The 18609-nt window shown below is 37.0% G+C and overlaps 1 protein-coding gene across 2 annotated transcripts in view; it reads left to right on the forward strand.

Moving 5' to 3' along the window:
* The window catches only part of Lrrk (Leucine-rich repeat kinase), a 239580-nt gene that overhangs the window by 17221 nt on the left and 203750 nt on the right, over nt 1-18609 (forward strand). For both annotated transcript variants that reach the window (XM_081732781.1, XM_081732776.1), the window contains exons 3-5: nt 189-284; nt 3377-3533; nt 7805-7845. In XM_081732781.1, coding sequence (XP_081588907.1) covers nt 231-284; nt 3377-3533; nt 7805-7845 — 252 coding nt within the window. In that variant the 5' untranslated portion in view covers nt 189-230. The remainder of the gene's footprint in view (nt 1-188; nt 285-3376; nt 3534-7804; nt 7846-18609) is intronic.

Raw genomic sequence — 18609 nt, forward strand, 5'->3', positions numbered from 1 at the left:
CGCAACATACCGTTTCCTAGCTATGGGACGCGTGGGAAACTTACTTTCTGGATGCGCCACGTAGTATTGTGTTCGCAAGTTTTTGCGTTTTTCTAGTAGTTATATTACGTCAATTGGAAACTCTTAATTTATTAAATATTAATATAGTTATATGACTTACTATTTTTAAAAAATATTTTTATTTGTAGGTAATTTACTATTATAACTCGCTGATATTTTCCCCTTCAACTATGGATAATATTACGCCAGAAGATGAAGATTTTCCGGGAAGGCTTCTGCATCAGGTAAGGTACCAGTAAACGCTAATGTTTGCTATTTAAGTTAAATTGTAGGATTGAATTTATTATGTAAGTTGATAAAAAAAAAAAAAGTAGACATCTTTCTTTTCTTAACATGTGTATAAACAAAAGGGTACTTCTACAATGTCGTGTGATTTATAGAGAACCATTATATTAATGTACAATAAAGAAATATATACTACCTTTTTTTGAAGTCACATTCTGTGAGATCGTTCCAAACGAAGGTGTATGTCTAAGTATAAGCTTCGTACCAAGTCATTTTATTCAAGATTATTTTTAAAACAAGAATGGTTCGTATATATACGAAGAATGTTTCTAGTATTCTGCAAATTTTGTTTTAAATTTTTAATTTTACTAACTGTTATCTAGGTTTTTTTTTTTTTTTTTTTTTTTCAATATAGCCTACGTGTAACTGTATTCACTTCTCCACTGTCAAATTAAACCTTTAAACATTTTATCCATCGATTTACAACATTGTTCTAAAATCGCATACGACACAAGAGTTTCTTCAGCTCTAATAAGAAATTATACTCGGTGAGAGCTACATTAGGCGATTAAAGTGGGTGTGTGAGTAATTTTCAGTTAAGTACTATGTCTTCTTGGATTATCATGTTGCAGCAATGATCGGTTATAGATCATTCAGGGTAGAAGTTTGATAAGCGCTTGTCGCAGTGGACAGGACAAAATTTAAAATAATAATGTGTATTAATTCATGTTCCCTTCAGTAAGTAATCCACCAAAAATTATCCCTTCAGGATTCCGAATTGTTACCGTATCAAGAGAAGAAACAGAGCGTTGTTATAGTTGGGGTTGTCCTTTCAGTCTGTGCTACTGTTTACAGTGGTTTTTGGTTTGCGGATAAAATTATCGGATTCATGTTACGTCACTTATTCGTTGCTATGAACACACTTACAACCTTAAGTGATAATGAAATGTGTGATGTTTCATATATAAAAGGAATCGAAAGGGCTACGTAGTCCATTGTAAAAGAAACACTTAAAATAATGTTTCACACAGCCTACTGGCCATCATTCGGTTCGTGAAAGACTTGATGCTTAGCAAAGAGAAACAAGTAGTGATGTCACGTGTACACCACGAAATGATCAACCATTAAGTAAAATACAAATATGCTAAGGTACATGATTTTATTAATTCTTTATTAAGTTTGGTTTGAATGGATTTTATCAAGTATTATTGTAAACATATATACAGGGTGAACCTGAAAGATGTGCACAAACTCGGGGAGGCATAGTTGATTCGTGGCATCAAAAGAAAACAAAAAGTCCTTGCCAGCTTCGAATCGAAAATGGAATCGTGACAATTGGAACGGAATGGAAAGATGTGCACATCATTGCTCCATGCAAGACGACTTTTTGTCTTCTTTTGATGTGACAAATCAGCTCCCGAAGTATGTACACATCTTTCTGTTCCGTTCTAATTGTCACGATTCGATTTTTGATTTCAAGCTGGCACCCCTGTCATTCGTACACGACGCGGAATTCGAAAACATGCAAGAGGACTCCTTGTCTTTTGATGTCAGGAATCACCTCCCGCAGTTTGTGCACATCTCTCAGGCTAATCTTGTATATGTGCTTATTTAGCGAGAGATCTAATTTAAATATTTGCGAGAAGTAAACATTTCAGTGACCTATAGAGAGATCTAACTAGCACCAACAGAAGATTGGTACCGACGGAGAATAATTTAGGAAAACAAGCTTCTAATTAAACATCATTTAATACTTTCTTATTGGTTTTGATGGTTGCTATGTATGTATTTACTGAATGACTCATGATGTGCACGAGGGCAAGTCAAAAATTATCTACACTTTTCATTCTACAATTTATGTATATGAAGTTAGGGTTATACAATGCACATCATTTTCCTACGTAATCTCCCTCCTTATCAATGCACTTGGCCCAACGGTCAACGAGCTTACGTATTACTTCCAAATAAAAGGTTTTCGGTTGGTCATGAAGGCACTTTTGCACTGCATTTTGCACGTCTAAATCTGAGGCAAATTGGCGATCACGCAAAGCATCCTTGATTCGCGACCACGCAAAGCATCGATAGTGATTCGCCAGAACCATCTCTCGAGCTTGCTGAATGTTGTCATCTGTAGTGGAGGTTGATGGCCGTCCTACTCCCTCTTCATGCGTTACACTTGTTCGACCACTTTTAAACTTCTCGAGCCACAAAAAACACAGTTTTATGTGATAGTGCACTTCTCCCATATTACGATGATAGTCTGTGATGAATGTCTGACTCTTTGACACCCTCTGACCACAGGAATCGGATCACTGCTCGTTGTTCCTCTTTGGTGCAAACTTCTAATGGAGCAGCCATGATATATGCAACAGAAGGAAAGAAATGGAGGAATTAAGATCACACTTTCACAGCATTCCCACAACAGTATAACAATAAAATATGCGAGGAGAGAAGACAAAGTGCGCAATGTAAGAAAACTTATGACAAAAGTGTAGATAATTTTTGACTTGCCCTCATAGAAAGATTTTCTCACTCACCTTAGATTTCTGATGAGCAGCTTGTCCTTTATGGCTTCTTCAGCGTCACTCTTATAAGTAACATCTGGTTCGTTATTTGTAGGTAGCACTGAATTCTTTATTTTTTAGACTAACTACGCTTTTAAGAACTGATTAACAAATTATTACCATTCGAACGTACGGATTTGGTCAAGTATTTTGTAACAAGAATAATGACTATTCTTAATATCAGTTTTTCGAAAGTAGAGATTTTAGAAGCAAGCTATATATGCTTTGGTGTCGACTGTTGTGAAGTTAGCGTCGATCTAAGATAATCGACACTAATCCGCCGTCTTTAATTCCATAATGTTTTATAGAATATTTTTTGTTGATGTAAACAATCCTAAGCAACCAGAAAGTGATATAGCTACACTTGCTGTCTACTTTTTCTCTGGATAATTTCCATTTCTGAAACACTTTTGTGAAATGTTCTGCCGAAGATATACATAATGCTTGAGGGATGGATTATGTATAGTTTGATGATAATTATTGCGTACATGTGTCAAACTCTCTGATTGTTATTTGGTATTTAACAGGCAGCTTTATGGGACAATGCGGAATTGTTGGAGGATCTTTTGCGAGGGGACCAAGTAGCGTACATTAATAGTCAAGATTCCTGGGGACGAACGCCTTTGCATGCTGCAGCAACGACAGAAAATTCCCGATGTCTGCATGTACTTCTGCGTGCAGGAGGTAAGTTAAATATACGTTTGTTGTGTATATATATATACAGGGTGGTAGGTAACTCCACCGACAAACTTTGGGAGGTGATTCTTTATATGAAATGAAAGAAAAAAGTTCTTATAAACATAGGTCGAAAGATGTCTCCTTTCAGAGTTATGAACCGCCAAAAACTCGAAAAATCATGTTTCGAAACGCCCTGCCTTAGAAACTATAGGACCTATAATAAGCGGTTTAAGGAATTACACAGGAACTAGTATGCGATCCATCGAAATATCCGTTTTAACATACTCCGTTATCGGCGAAACGAACTGTTAAAAGCAAGTTGAGGTATAGGGATACTCCTTTAAGTACTAATGGCGCGTTCGTTTCGCCGATAACGGACCACGGTAGAACATGGATATTTAAATAGAGCGAAACGAACGTGCCATTAGTACTTAAAGGAGTATCCCTATACCTCAACTTCCTTTTTACAGTTCGTTTCGCCGATAACGGACCACGGTAGAACATATATATTTAGATAGATCGCATACTAGTTCCTTTGTAATTCCTTAACCGCTTGGGATTGGTCCTGTAGTTTTTAAGGTAGTGTTTCGAAGCGTGAATTTTCGAATTTTCGGCGGCTCATAACTCTGAAAGGAGACGTTTTTCGTCCCATGTTTATTAGAACTTTTTCTTTCATTTCATATAAAGAATCACCTCCCAAAGTTTGTCGGTGGAGTTACTTACCACCCTGTATATATATATATATATATATATATATATATATATATATATATATATAATGTGTGTTCTTGTTAAGGAACATATGTGATAGTAATTTTCAGAAGTAATAACTGTAACGCTTATTTTGTTAATTGCGTTAACAAGAGTTTTCCTGAACAGTTTCAACCACTTATTCTGTGTATTTATTTAAAGATTTGATTTGATGCATATTTATTTAATTTGTAAATATATATATATATATATATATATATATATATATATATATATATATATATATAGGGCTATAGGAAGTTATTGCGTCCTTCATTTCACGAAATTATAATGTATTTCCTAACTGTAAAGATGAAGCAGTTTAAATGTAATTGAATAGAGGGTAAAATGTAGTGTCATTATATGCATATTATAGAAGTGCCTCAGAAGTTTTTAACCACAGTTAATGGAATAATGTTTTGACGAAAACACGTTGTTCGGCTGAACACATTATGATACTTCTCTGTTTATAGTTTTAGATTCAAGCAGAGAACTTAAAGGTTGTAAAATGCGTATATATAATATATATGTTTGTGTGTGTGTAACTACAAGGTGGAGCACAGAAAACGCATGTTTTTTAAACCGCTAGTACTCGGCGACGAGTAGAGGTATTGATTTTGAGTAGACAGCTCAGTCAATGCAGTTTCAGTGGCTACGGAGCGTTGGAGCGTAGAGCATCGTGTGTTCGCGGTTGAGCTGTTCTTTAGAAACAATGATTCTGTGGTCATGGTTCAACGTCTTTTCCATGGAAAGTTTAATGTTGAACGTCAAGGCACAGCCTCAGATCGACACTATACTCCGATGGGTTGCAACGTTGTCTGAGCTATCTGCCAACGGTCGTTCAAAATCAGTACTCCTACTCATCGCTAAGTACTACAGGGTGTCTATCGGTCACGAAAGTCACGAATAAGTTACGAAATCAGAAAACGGTCATGAAAGTCACGAAATTTAGTTTTTGGGTCACGATTTTTTAACCATGTAAATATAAGTACAGATTGAAAAATTTTGTTTTGTACACCAAAAATTTCTATGGTCGGCTTTAGACTCTACCAAATCGCAAGCAAAATACGTTTGTATCGCATGTATGAAAATTCGGCCTAATTCGCACCCAAATTTGCTCTTGAAAATGCTAGAAAATTTTACGATTTGGTAAAGAAAAGGTCACGAAATTTCATTTTGGAATTTTAATAGACACCCTGAGCGCTTTTAAAAATCATGCATTTCCTCTGCTCCACCCTGTATTTTATGCACTAAACAATAAATTCTGGTTAAAAAACAAATTCTCTCGCGCCTCAATGTTAATCATTGGTGCCCTAAAACAGATCAAACTCCAATTCTGCATTAGAAGAGGTGAATAGCTCTGCATTTTCAACCTATATAAAATACCATCTTAAAATGGGTTATATATTTTTCAGTTATTTAAATCATTTAATATACAATAAAGAATTACAGAAAAATCTGGCCTCTGGCCCAGCGAGAGTGCTGTGTTAATTGAACTACAGACAGCAATTTTCTTTTTCTCTGTTTTGGTGCATTAATTCTCAAACCCTAACTGACCAGCCACCCGCTAGCATTCTGTAGAAGTAATGGAATTACTAGGTTTTATATTTAAATTAAGGGCGCTTTAATGCTGTACATACAGTTGAAGGGGCTAGAGGATAGAAGTATCATTTTACATTTTCGAAAATATGAGTTCTGATGATAGATGAAAGCGTTATGTGTTGTTCTTTCTGCTACACAACATCTCATTTAAAGTATTGCCTCGTGTGAATGAAGAGTTAGAAATTTGTAATATGTATAGTGATCCTCTAATAAATGAAACGTATAAACTTTAATTTTCTCGAATAATTTATTACATACCACCTTACTCCTGTAACCTCTTCAATTATTTTAATTGTTCTTTAATGCTGTTAATTATAAGTAAGCGTAGAACAACGATATTGCATTGCAAATCTTGAGCTGATGGCTGATCAGTTGTGGTTTGAGAATTAAAGCACTAAAACAAAGAGCACCTGTTCGTGTCATTGCCAATCCAGCAGCATGTTTTTATGTGTTATTCTGCTACATGTTCTTTATTCTTTACCCATTTTTTTTTTTTTTTTTTTTTTTTTTTTTTTATTTCTAAGGGTAAAGACATACCGAAGATACCTCGCAATCGAGGTCGAGGTTGAAGTCGCGGTCGCTATCTCAATGTCTAGGTCTAGATGGATGAAGGACGCATATAGCGAAGAGGTCGTATTCTCGTTGTAAGTTTTCAGTTTGAGGAGAAACATTACTGTGACGCGTGTGAAATTATTCCGTTGGTGCGAAACCACATTTTGAAATTGAAAGGATCAAACAGTTTATAAATAGGGATCGACACAAGACGAGAGATGGTAAAAGCCAAAGTCTCGTCTCTTGTTTCGCAAAAGATGATAATTTGAGTCTCATCTCTCGTCCATCTCTATCAATACATCACAGACTTTTACCCTTTTTCAGTTTTCTGTAAAGAAATGTCCTCAGCCGAGGAATAATTTCCCAGTAAAATAAATAAATAAATAACAGGTTTCAAGGTGGAGGGGGTATTAACTTCACCAAATGAAGTTTCGTCACTGCAACTCCATTATTCGACGTTGCCTTCCTATGGATACGTGCCTTTCTGTACAGGTATTTCTTTACCTTATATCAGTAACGAATTTAGAAGAAATGTTTTTTTATTAATCTCGGAAATGAGGGGGGGGGGGGGTTAAGCATAAATATGATTAACAGTAGCTTCTTTTTTCTTTAGAAATTCGGGAATTCAGGGACTTTAGCCCGAAAGCCCCTTCCCTTAACCACCACTGCCTTATGTAATAGTATGTACAGTATAATTCTCAAATAAATATGAATAACTTATTTGACATTCCCATACGAGTTGCTGTTTTCTTCCATTTCCTATTTAAAACGTGCCTATTATAATGTTGTTTGTGCCTCTTATCCCATATTGATGGAACATTCCTCATTAGTTCTACTAACATGTTTTTCATAATCAAATTTAAAGTGCAGCAAAACCATTTGAGCGTAGATACATACAATACTCTGCAGACGAAATTCTGAACAAATAAAGATTTTATTCCGTGCAGCGCTTCAGAGAGAACCAGTGAGAATACAAGCCACAGCGATGCTCCCACTGGACATCGATGTAAAAACAAACTCGGTTGTTTATCATCGCGACCACTGATTCACCATCGCGGTCGATCCTAGGTCGGGATGTAGCGTACATCTCCGGCATGCGCTTACCCATTTGAATACATATGTTTGTGCCATTATCGAGGTAGCGACCGCGACTTAAACCTCGACCTCAATCGCGAGTAATCTTCGGTATGTCTTTACCCTAACGGATCATATCAAAATATCCTACTTTTGTGTTTTAAAAGCAAGATAGTTAACTAAGTAGATACTTATGTGACTGTACGTATGTAGGTCTCTTAATAGTTAAGCCTTTTATGTATAGAATTATGTGAAAGTGAAATAGCTTATGAAATAACGTTTCCATTTATTTATTTCAGCCAATCCTAACATTCCATGTGGGCCAAGAGGAGAATGCAGGGTAAGTTTGACAGATTTGCATAACTTCTCAAGATAGACCTTAGAGTATTTGCAAATGAAAAAGGGGCCGCGGTGGCTCAGTGGTAGAGCGTTCACCTCTGGTGCTTGGGGTCCTGGGTTCGATCCCAACCCCCGCCAAGTGAACTTTGTGGTGGATAAACACCGTGTGCGTGGGTTTTCTCAATGTTCTCCCGTTTCCTCCCACTTTGTTCATTCCACCACTTCATTCATTTCTCATAATCACCGTCTCCTTTAGCCTAACCGGCATAACCGTGGGACGTAAAAGTTAAAAAGATTTCATTTCATTTCATTTTGCAAGTGAAAAAAAAAAAGAACATCTTTGAAAGTGGTTTTTCATCTCTTTCAAGGAAAATACTTAAGTCGTTCAGAAATCTTGTACATTGATATGTGCTGAAGTTTCGATTAGCCATTTTAGAAACCTAAAATACTGATAGGGTGTTTTTATTGCTATTTGTTGCACATACCTCAACCTCACTATTTTTCTGTATGGTTTCCATCATTATCGATACACTTGCCGTCAGGGGAAGCAGCAAATATTTATCATACTAAGGTACCGTCTGTTATTCACACCAGAGTTAACGGCTTATTTGACCTCAATGGGTGATATCAATAAAAATAAGTAACTACTCCTGAGAAGTCCTGCTCGAGAATCGGAGTAACTACACCTGGAGTAATCTCCTGCCTCAATTTGGTATCAATAAAACAAGCCACTACTCAGGTCTAGTCTGCTCCAGATTTATGAACGTTTACTCGCGCTTCCTCTGCACGTAGCACTGAGTCGTATCAATAAAAGAAGTGATTACTCATTTCTCCCATTCATCGCGCAGTCATTTCGTTGTTTTTAACCTATGGCGTAGTATCTTAAAAGCCATGAAACGGGCAAGTAGCAACGATAGCTTCAACCAAAGTGCATTTGTGGATATTTTAAAAGAGTTTCCAGTGGTACTTTCAAAGTCACAGCTACCAGAAAGTAAACGAAGGAAATCCGAAACTTTGAAGGTAATTGCAGTGAAATGCAACGAAATATCAAATACATCTACGACTGAGACACAAATTCAAAAGAGAATCTTTAATATTCGAGCGAGAATAAAACAAAAATAAAAAAGAAGAAAAAAATAAAACAAAGGAAAGAAGAAAGTAATACTGAAACCATGGGAATGAACCTATTTGAGCTGATGGATGTTGATTGGAATCCAGCAATATCAAGATTAACACGACAAGCACATATCACGTGTTGTCCAAGGTCTTTGTAGATTGTTTGGGTTTAAGAAGGAAATCAGACACTTGGCTCCTTTGTTTTCTTTTTAAAAAAGTCCAACCACCCACGTCATAAATCACGTCCATCTGATTGCATTTTCCACACCATACGTGTCCCCTTTCGCCTTGACATAAACAAAATACATTCTCATGTATACACCCTTTCTATCAACGTTGAGTTGAGTTGATTATTAGTTTAACGTCCTTTTCAGTAGCGTGCCTATATGAGACAGAACCCACTGATTAACGTGGAATCCAAACCACATGAGCTCCTGCCGGGAATCGAACGCGGGTCTCCTATGCCAAAGGCATGTACACTAACCGATTAGCCACGAAATAGCTCTTCCTATTAACGTATTACTCTCCAAAATACTAGGTTTCTTTAATGCCACTTGTATATAGTCAAGTGCTCCGATAGCACCCGGAAATGTATATTGTTCTTGCCACTCTGCCTTTGCTGTTTGTATATTACGCACACTTCCGGAAACAATCCATTTTCAGGTAGTCATAGACAGTACTTTGAGCCACACCAGAATCCCCTGACATTCCGACCTGGAATCCCGGATCACTCACGTAACGCAAGAAAACCAAGGGCACTGATTTCTCTGTAAATTTGGGGGGAGAGGGCATTCAGATGCAGAAGGTATATATATCGGGATTTTAAGACAAATTGCACTCTAATTATGCCAAATATTGTATATTCATAAATACAACAGGGGGCCCACATGAGCTTTGGGGGCCCGGGCCCCCACAGGATCGGCGCCCTTGAAGAAAACCCGCATCTTTTCATCATTACGTAGTCCACCACCCCGAATTTCGGTTGATTCTCCTTAAAAAATGTTGTGCTAATCACTACATTTTCTTTCATAAACTTATAATGCTTTTTGTAATCTCCATTTCCAACATTTCTATGCAGTTTATAAATTTTTCTACGTAGTAAAACAATCATATACTATGCCATATTTCGCACGGAGTCACCTATTTAGCTTGCTCCACAAATTTGGAGAAGTTACTAGCATCACAGAGGAGTCTTTGATTTTTATTGATATCAAACGCGTAGTAGTTACTCGGCTCGAGAATAGAGGTGTGGTTACTTCAAAAGGGCGGGGCTTCTCCGAGGTCAGCCGAGACGACTAGTGCTCAGTTCTCTTTTTATTGATACCAATGCGAGTAACTACTTCAAAATTGGGCGTAATGAGTAACTTCTCCGTTTTATTGATATCACCCAATGTCGTTGTGGAATCGCATCCAACAACGATGGATCTTAAATAAATGTTTGAACAGATGAAAGTTGCTTGTGCGAGGTCAGGGTTGTTGGGAGATGATTTAATTGTTCTCTTCGTTCTTTATCATCATGCACATTCTTGCGTCTTTCATTAAATTTTCCTACCATCTTGATATCCCTGAATCACTCATGCTCAGCATAAACTTCACATTTCAACCGTTTTGGTTTTCCTCCCTTTCAAGAAACGAATCACAGCTCGCATTTCATGCGTGACTTCTTGTCAATTTTCTTAACCATTATGAACACATACCACGATGCGTACGGTTTCCATGAATGTCTTGAACAGGTGTCAGTGCCTTACTAAAAAATCAGATAATCGGAACGCGTGCACATATTTGCGACAACAGCGCTTCAGCGAGAATATTTTGAAACTGAGCGTATGTTTTGCATATCTCTTGTTTGAAATACCGTAAGTTACCCAGCGGAGTAACATGCATCATAAAATTGTCAACAAGATATATATGTTACATTTTTTTCTGAAACAACGTATCGGAGGCGAAAGTTCGCAACCATTCTTATTATACGTAATTTGAAACATTAAGTAATAGTTATTCTCAACGTTCAGAGAATTTGAAAGAAATACATATTTCATTTTTTAAATATGAGAAGCTAAAGTAACTCTTAAGGAATTAGAAAGGAATAATTTTACAACATGCAATTCTAAGTGTGAAACATTACTATGCAATACCGGTAATAGTGAGAATGGTATTATGCTTTCAGAATATATAGGAAGTTTACAGCAGGAATTTCTGTGCTATTGAGGAAACGAGGCCGTGTCAAAACCGTAGACATTTTCAAATTGAAAGGTCATTGCTAACTATTAAATGTTAATATGCATTAATTCATTTAACTAATTATGAAATATTTGCTAAAGATGAAAACTCTTTACCTTGTATCCAAAAAAAGAGAGAGAGAGAGAGAAACTCTCAAAATTTTCATTGCTCTTTTGAGAACTTTCTCAGGATCATCAGCTTTACAGCTAAGTTGTTAAATTATATAGTGTTACAGAAGTTTGGCACAATATTTTGGGAATAAATTCCTTACATGAAAATAAGAAAAAAGTCCATATGGACGTGTGGTCGGAAGTGCATAGTTTCGTAGTTACCGGGTTAGGATGCCGAAAACGTGAAAAAATGAACTTTAGAGGTCCATAGTTCCACTACTATAGGACCGATCGTAGTCGGATTAAGACATCACTGAGAAACTAGTATGTGAACTATCCAAATATCTATGTTTAAGAACCTCCAGTACTTGCTCAATCATTTTTAGAGAAGCTGTTGGGAATAAAATGGCAAATCCATTTTATTCAATTCAAGAGCTCAGTGAATGTGTAGAAACTGTGTCGTGATTTTCAAAGTCATTCTATTTCAATAATATTATAAGGCTATTTATTATACTATTAACCAGCAACTGATTGTTCGTATATTATGAATACTTTTTCTTCTCTTTTGTTTTATACAGACCTATATATCCATATGTATATGTCATTTAGGCGTTGTCTGTTGCTTGTAAAGCTGGAGCTCCTTCGTGGCTAAGTGGTTAGCATACGTACCTTTGACGTGGGGGACCCGGGTTCGATTCCCGGCGGAAGCTCATGTGGTTCGGATTCCACGTTAATCAGTAGGTTCACGTCTCATATAGCCTCGCTGCTGAACGGGACATTAAACTCAAAATCAACTCAACTTGTAAAGCTCAATGACAATAAAATATTCTATTCTATTCGAATACTTGATTACTCTCTATCTGACTCGCTAAAAATTGATGTGCAACTACTAGAACATTCTTAAACATGGATATTTAAATAGCTCACATACCACTTCCTCAGTGACGTCCTGACCAGACTACTATAAGTCCCATAATAGTGGATCTATGAACTTTAAAAGTTCACTTGTTTCACGTTTTCTCTCCCTATAACTTCGAAACTATCCTTTTGTGAGCACATGTCCTTATAAACATTCTTTTTCTTATTTTGATGTGAGGATTCTGTTCCCAAACTATGGTGACATATTTTCGTAACACCTGTATCCCTATTCCCGTCCTATCTTCTTTGCTATCCTTGGAGTTACTCTTCTTAACCACAGACTTTTCAAAATACACGTTGTAAGTGACAGAGATGATTTACTTTCTTCAAACGTGAGTACTATGTACACTGTTTATAATATACTAGCTGAAGCGACCTTTCTTTGCACAGGAACAATGGTGTTATGAAAAGTATTTGAACTCCTTTCCCCCTTAGGATTCGCATGAGGATGAATTTAGACATCGAGAGTGTCACTGTTCATCACGACCCCGAAAACTATGGGTTAGACACTACTAGTATCAGTTGTTTAAAATTATTTTTACATATCATCTTTTGCTGAAATGTTCTAAAAACCCATGTACCAAAAGTTGTCAAAATCGGTGCAGCCGTCTAAAAGGAACTAGACGTCAAATATACTTTTACTTATCACTTCCCGTTACCGAAAATGTGCTAGAACCTAAGTTCGTCCAGGATCACCTCATGTACCAAAAATCATCGAAATCACTGTAGCTGTCTAGGAGAATCTACCAAGCAAACGTAGTTACATTCATATATTAATGAAAAGAGAAAACAACTGGATTTTTTACACACCAAAACCTTTGTAAGTGCGAACTCAGTGATGCACAAAAAGTGAAAAAGTGGATCCCTGGGCCAGGACTCGAACCTGGGATCTTCAGCGTACCGTGCCGATATGTTAATCATTATGATATCCAGTCCGTTTTCCAGGATATCCATACACTCTCTCTCTTGAAGTCGGTGCTCTCCACTTAGACCGACTATCAGGTGTATTGAGTTGAGGTGAGTTGATTTAAACGTCCCAGCGAGGCTGTATGAGACGGGACCTACTGATTAACATGGAAACCGAACCACATGAGCTCCCGCCGGAAATCGAACCCGGGCACGCTAACCGCTTAGCCACGGAGGAACTCTGTCATGTGTATTATCATTATATATTAATGAAAAAAGGTAGCAACGGAATTTTTCAGTCACCAATGATAATACAACTGGCAGAGGTATATATGGAATATGGACACTGGACTGTCCAAGCACAATACAGTACAAGCCGTGTGATCTAAGTAAAGAGCACCAACTTCAAGAATAAGAGAGTGTACGGCTGTTCTCAGAAGCGAACTCGGTATCGTGGATATCGTCATGGGCGAATCAGCACGGTACGAAGATGATCCCGGTCCAGTTATCCACTTTTTCACACTTTGTATACCATTGAATTCGCATCTACAGAGAATTTGGTGTGTAAAAAATCCGGTTGTTTTCCCCCTTCATTAATATATATAATACTACAACCGTTAAAGGTGTTCTCAATATGGATATTGGATTGTCCAAGCACAACAGCTAGGTTGTAGTACGAACAATGTGATCTAAGAACACCGACTTCAAGAGTGAGAGAATGTATGGCTTTTCTAGGAAGCGGATTGGGTAGCGTAGATGTGAACGCATCGGCAAGTACGCTGGAGATCCTGGGTTCGAGTCCCGGTCTAGACATCACTTTTTCACTCTTTGTGCATCATCGTTACATCCATTTTATATATATATATATATATATATATATATATATATATATATATATATATATATATATATATATGAAGCATAAAAGATGACCATTATGTGTTGTAATATAGGAGAAAACATTTAAAAACCTCCGGAGAAGAAATTAACTCACAAGGATTGGCGCTGTCTTAGAATAAGTAATAAACGAAGGGCGTTCACCGTCGTGTGCGGAAGTTAGTTATTATCCACTGAAAACTTACGATAAGTCTTGGGATACATACTAAATTATTTCTATCCCCAGTATTGAATATGTGTTTATCTTAAAGATACCATTAGCAATCATGAAACGTTTAGTTTAATTAATGTTCAATGCTTTATATTGTAGACTTTAGAGAAGGGATGATAAAACGCTAGTAACTTCTACGGAATATATATATATATATATATATATGTAAGGGCGGATCCAAGGGGGGTCTACGGGGCTATAGCTCCCCCCTTGACGCTCAGGGTTACACGATAAAATGGGCTTCAATTCTGCTTTACACTGAATAAAACGTCAAATTATGGTTTAGCCCCTCCCTTGATCATATCCTGGATCCGCCACTATATATATATATATATATATATATATAAACGAAAGTGACTGTGTTAGGCCGCGCCTCCATTGCATCCGAATGCGATTGCGATTACGAATGCGAATGCGAATTTCCCAGCAAGTGTAAATAAATTGGAATGCCTCGACTAGTTCCGACCTGCGAATTGCGAAAACCGACGAAAAGATGCGAATGCGAACGATCCCAACATGCTGGGATTGTTCGTCCGAATTCATGCGAATGGAGAGTCGTCTGCAGAGAAATTGAGCGCTACGTGAGAGAAGAAAGTTCGTTTTGCGTTCGTTGCGAGGTGCAGAGATAAAAATGGAAATAGATGTTGATGTTTTAATAAATTGTGTTTTTGATAAAGTTCCATTGTGGATCCAAGCTCATCCAGATTACCACAAACGACACGTCGTGAACAAATTATGGGCAGATGTAAGTAAAGAACTTGGAGTGGAAGATATGTATAATTTTCTTTGTTTTCTCTTTAAAATATGAAGATTTAATTAATACACGAACTGCAACTTTTTATTCAATTTATATTTCCTCTTTGTTCCTCAAATAATGATTTTACGAATACATGTAATTATTGACTAATATGTTTGAAATAGCAAAAACGGGTGTTTTACTCATGGAGAAAATTTTCTTAGAAAGTTGGTTGATTTTGAAATCTCTAATTCTATTTTGTTAATTTATTTTAAAGTGAAAATAGCGGTTAGCACAGAAGCATAATAATAACAGGAGCGACATTCACTCTATTTTGCACACAAAGGAAATTAATAGATATTATTATTATTATTATTATTATTATTATTATTATTATTATTATTATTATTATTATTATTATTATTATTATTATTATTGCTCTGAAAACTTTAAGATATGAATTTTCAAGCAAAAATATTTCACATTGAAGGTTTGAAAGAGATATTACAACTTGATTCGCATTCACAAAACTTCGGATGTAGTAGAGGCACATGAATTCGCAGTCGCATTCGGATGCAATGGAGGCGCGGCCTTATAGTGATTAATAACTCTTGAACCATCCGACCGATCTCAATCAAATTTTCAACATAGATGAGGTTCGGGCCTTATCATTTCACTTTGACTGTAGAACTTAAAGGAGGGGAAGATATATATATATATATATATATATATATATATACAGGGTGTTTAATAAGTAATGGTCATAAATTAAACCGTAGATAGTACACGCCAAAACTAACAAAAAAGTCTTAGTAAACTTGTGTCCGCAAACGCTTCTTAACGGAGATAGGGGCGTCGAAAGTGTGGAAAAATGAAATTTAGAGACGAATATCTCAAAAGGTTTGAATCGGACAGAGGGCGGTCCAATGAATGACTATCGAAGTCAGACCTGCGCTATGCAGAAATGCATGGTTGATAACTCTGCAATGCGCGCGCAAGGAATTCCCCAAAGAAAAGAAGGGATTCCTGGAAAATTGTCCAAGGAAATGGGGCTCGAGATCAACATCGAGAGCGAGTCTATTCACCAGTAATTCATAAGTCGTGGTACCCGGTCGAAAGTTTGAAAAGTTACAAAATGGCGGACAATGTTTACCTGCCGTGTGTGGTTGCATAACCAGCAGGAAATGAGGGAGGCAATCGAAGTGTGGTGATGTACGTTGTAAATGGCTCCAGTAAGAATTCCGATAACTAATGCATACGTACAAGTGTAGCAGCACTTAGGTAAATCAAACGATATGCAAGGCACTGATGAAGCATTATGTTTTAAGCAGTGAACGAATATCCGCAAACTGGGTTGCAATGGGAAAAGCATAACAACATTCGAGTATGTGGGAGGTGAATATGAAACATTCCGCATGTTGAACGCGTAAGTGTATTACAACAAGCGAAAAATGATGGACACGTCGTGTTTGTCCATATCAACAAACAGAAATCGTCATGTTGGTAATGTGTACAGTATTAATCATAAGGTAAACAGTAAATACCCAGATGTGTAACTACAGAAGAGTTGCATAAGAAATTAACTTACTTAATCATTAAAGTAAATGTTGGAAGTGTCGTCCATTCATGCGAATGCATGCTCGTACCTGTCTTCGCAAAGATCCACGTACTCGTGATAACATGTTGGCATCCTGTTGAATATGTCCGCAACATTGTTCAACTCTTTCTCGAATGTCTTCTAATGTTGCAACATGGGTAGAATAAACTTGCGATTTCACATGGCCCCAGGGAAATAAATCTAAAGGATTTAAGTCCGAGGAGCGCGGTGGCCAAGCAATAGGACCCTCACGTCCTATCCACTTTCGTCCATATTGAGCATGTAAATGTTCTCTGACACGGTTAAAGAAATATGCTGGGGCTCCATCATGCATAAACCACAGTCGCTGACGCCTATCGAGAGGTATATCTTCGAATAGAAGCGGCAAATCGTGTTGGAGAAATCTCAAATATGGGATCCCAGTTAATGCATTAGGAAGAAAGAATGGCATTACGAGCTGATCACCTAAGTGCTACCCACACGTTTAAGGAAAACCTACGTTGATGTCCTAACTTCACTATTGCAAGTAGATTCTCAGTGGCCCAGATATGAGATTTGTGAAAATTTACAATGCCATCCTGGGTGAATTGTGCTTCATCAGTAAATAGGACGTCATCAGTGAAATGATGATTGCCAGTAATTTGTCATCGGAGCCACTGACAAAACTGCATTCTCACCGGAAAGTCTGTGGGGGTCAGAGGTTGGACACGTTGCAGATGGTATGGGTACAACTGCTGTTCATGGAGATTGTGCCATACGAAAGCATTGGATACGCCTTCGGCAAGTCCCACACGTCTTGTGCTCGTTCCTGGGTTCTTCGTCCACTGCCTATAGCACGCGTTCCGGGAATCCCTCCGTTTCTTTGGGGAATTCCTTGCGCGCGCATTGCAGAGTTATCAACCATGCATTTCTGCATAGCGCAGGTCTGACTTCGATAGTCATTCATTGGACCGCCCTCTGTCCGATTCATACTTTTTGAGATATTCGTCTCTAAACTTCATTTTCCTACACTTTCGACAGCCCCTATCTCCGTTACGAAGCGTTTGCGGACACATGTTTACTAAGACTTGTTTTGTTAGTTTTGGCGTGTACTATCTACGGTTTAATTTATGACCATTACTTATTAAACACCCTGTATATATATATATATATATATATATATATATATATATATATATATATATATATATATATATATATATATATATATATATATATATATATAAATAAATAAAACTTAATAACTCTTGCACCACCAAACCGATCTCGATCAAATTTTCTACATAGATGAGGTTTGGCCATGGAATGGTTTTTATCATTTCATTTCGACGACACAATGTAGGGGATGAGGAAGATATTTTAAAATGTTCGGAATTGACCGATGTTAGTATCGAATCCATAGTTTTCGGGGTCGCTGAGATGAATAGTGACACTTCTAATGCCGGTTAACAGTAGGGCTCGTAGTCTGTACAAGCACCGGTTGCAATGTTGCTATATCAAAGGCATGTAGGTACGCGCAAGTGTCCCCCCCCTCAAATATTCAGGAAATATGAAAAGGAAACTCTTTTAAGCTCTATTTGTATATTATTGATTAAATTGTTTCTCTAATATTGATTTAATATATAAGCTATTTCCTTTTTTTTCAAACAACCACTATCAATGTACACTCATGTCCAAAATTATTGTTGCATGTCTATACATACGTTGTTGTAGGAATATAATTGGATAACGAATTCTCCCGGTATTTCTTATATGTTAGTATGTGTATAATCGGCAAAGACATGAACGTGACAAATTTCATGTCAAAAGAGCAGTAAATAACAACAATAAAACGAAAATAAAACTTTCTTGTCCATTTAGCAACATTTTGTTTTACTGATTCTAATTTTCGTGTTTATAATTCTTTTCCTATGAAATTTACCACAAATATACATTTCCCGATTATACACATAGCATCAGTATTAAAAGTACCCTGCAAAATAATTATCATATTATATTCTTGCTAAAAGACAGTTATAGATATGCGACACTCATTTTGGACATGAGTGTACATT

Source organism: Thermobia domestica, chromosome 1 (genome assembly GCF_964235325.1).
Source record: "Thermobia domestica chromosome 1, izTheDome1.hap1.1, whole genome shotgun sequence".
Taxonomy (NCBI): Eukaryota; Metazoa; Arthropoda; class Insecta; order Zygentoma; family Lepismatidae; genus Thermobia; species Thermobia domestica.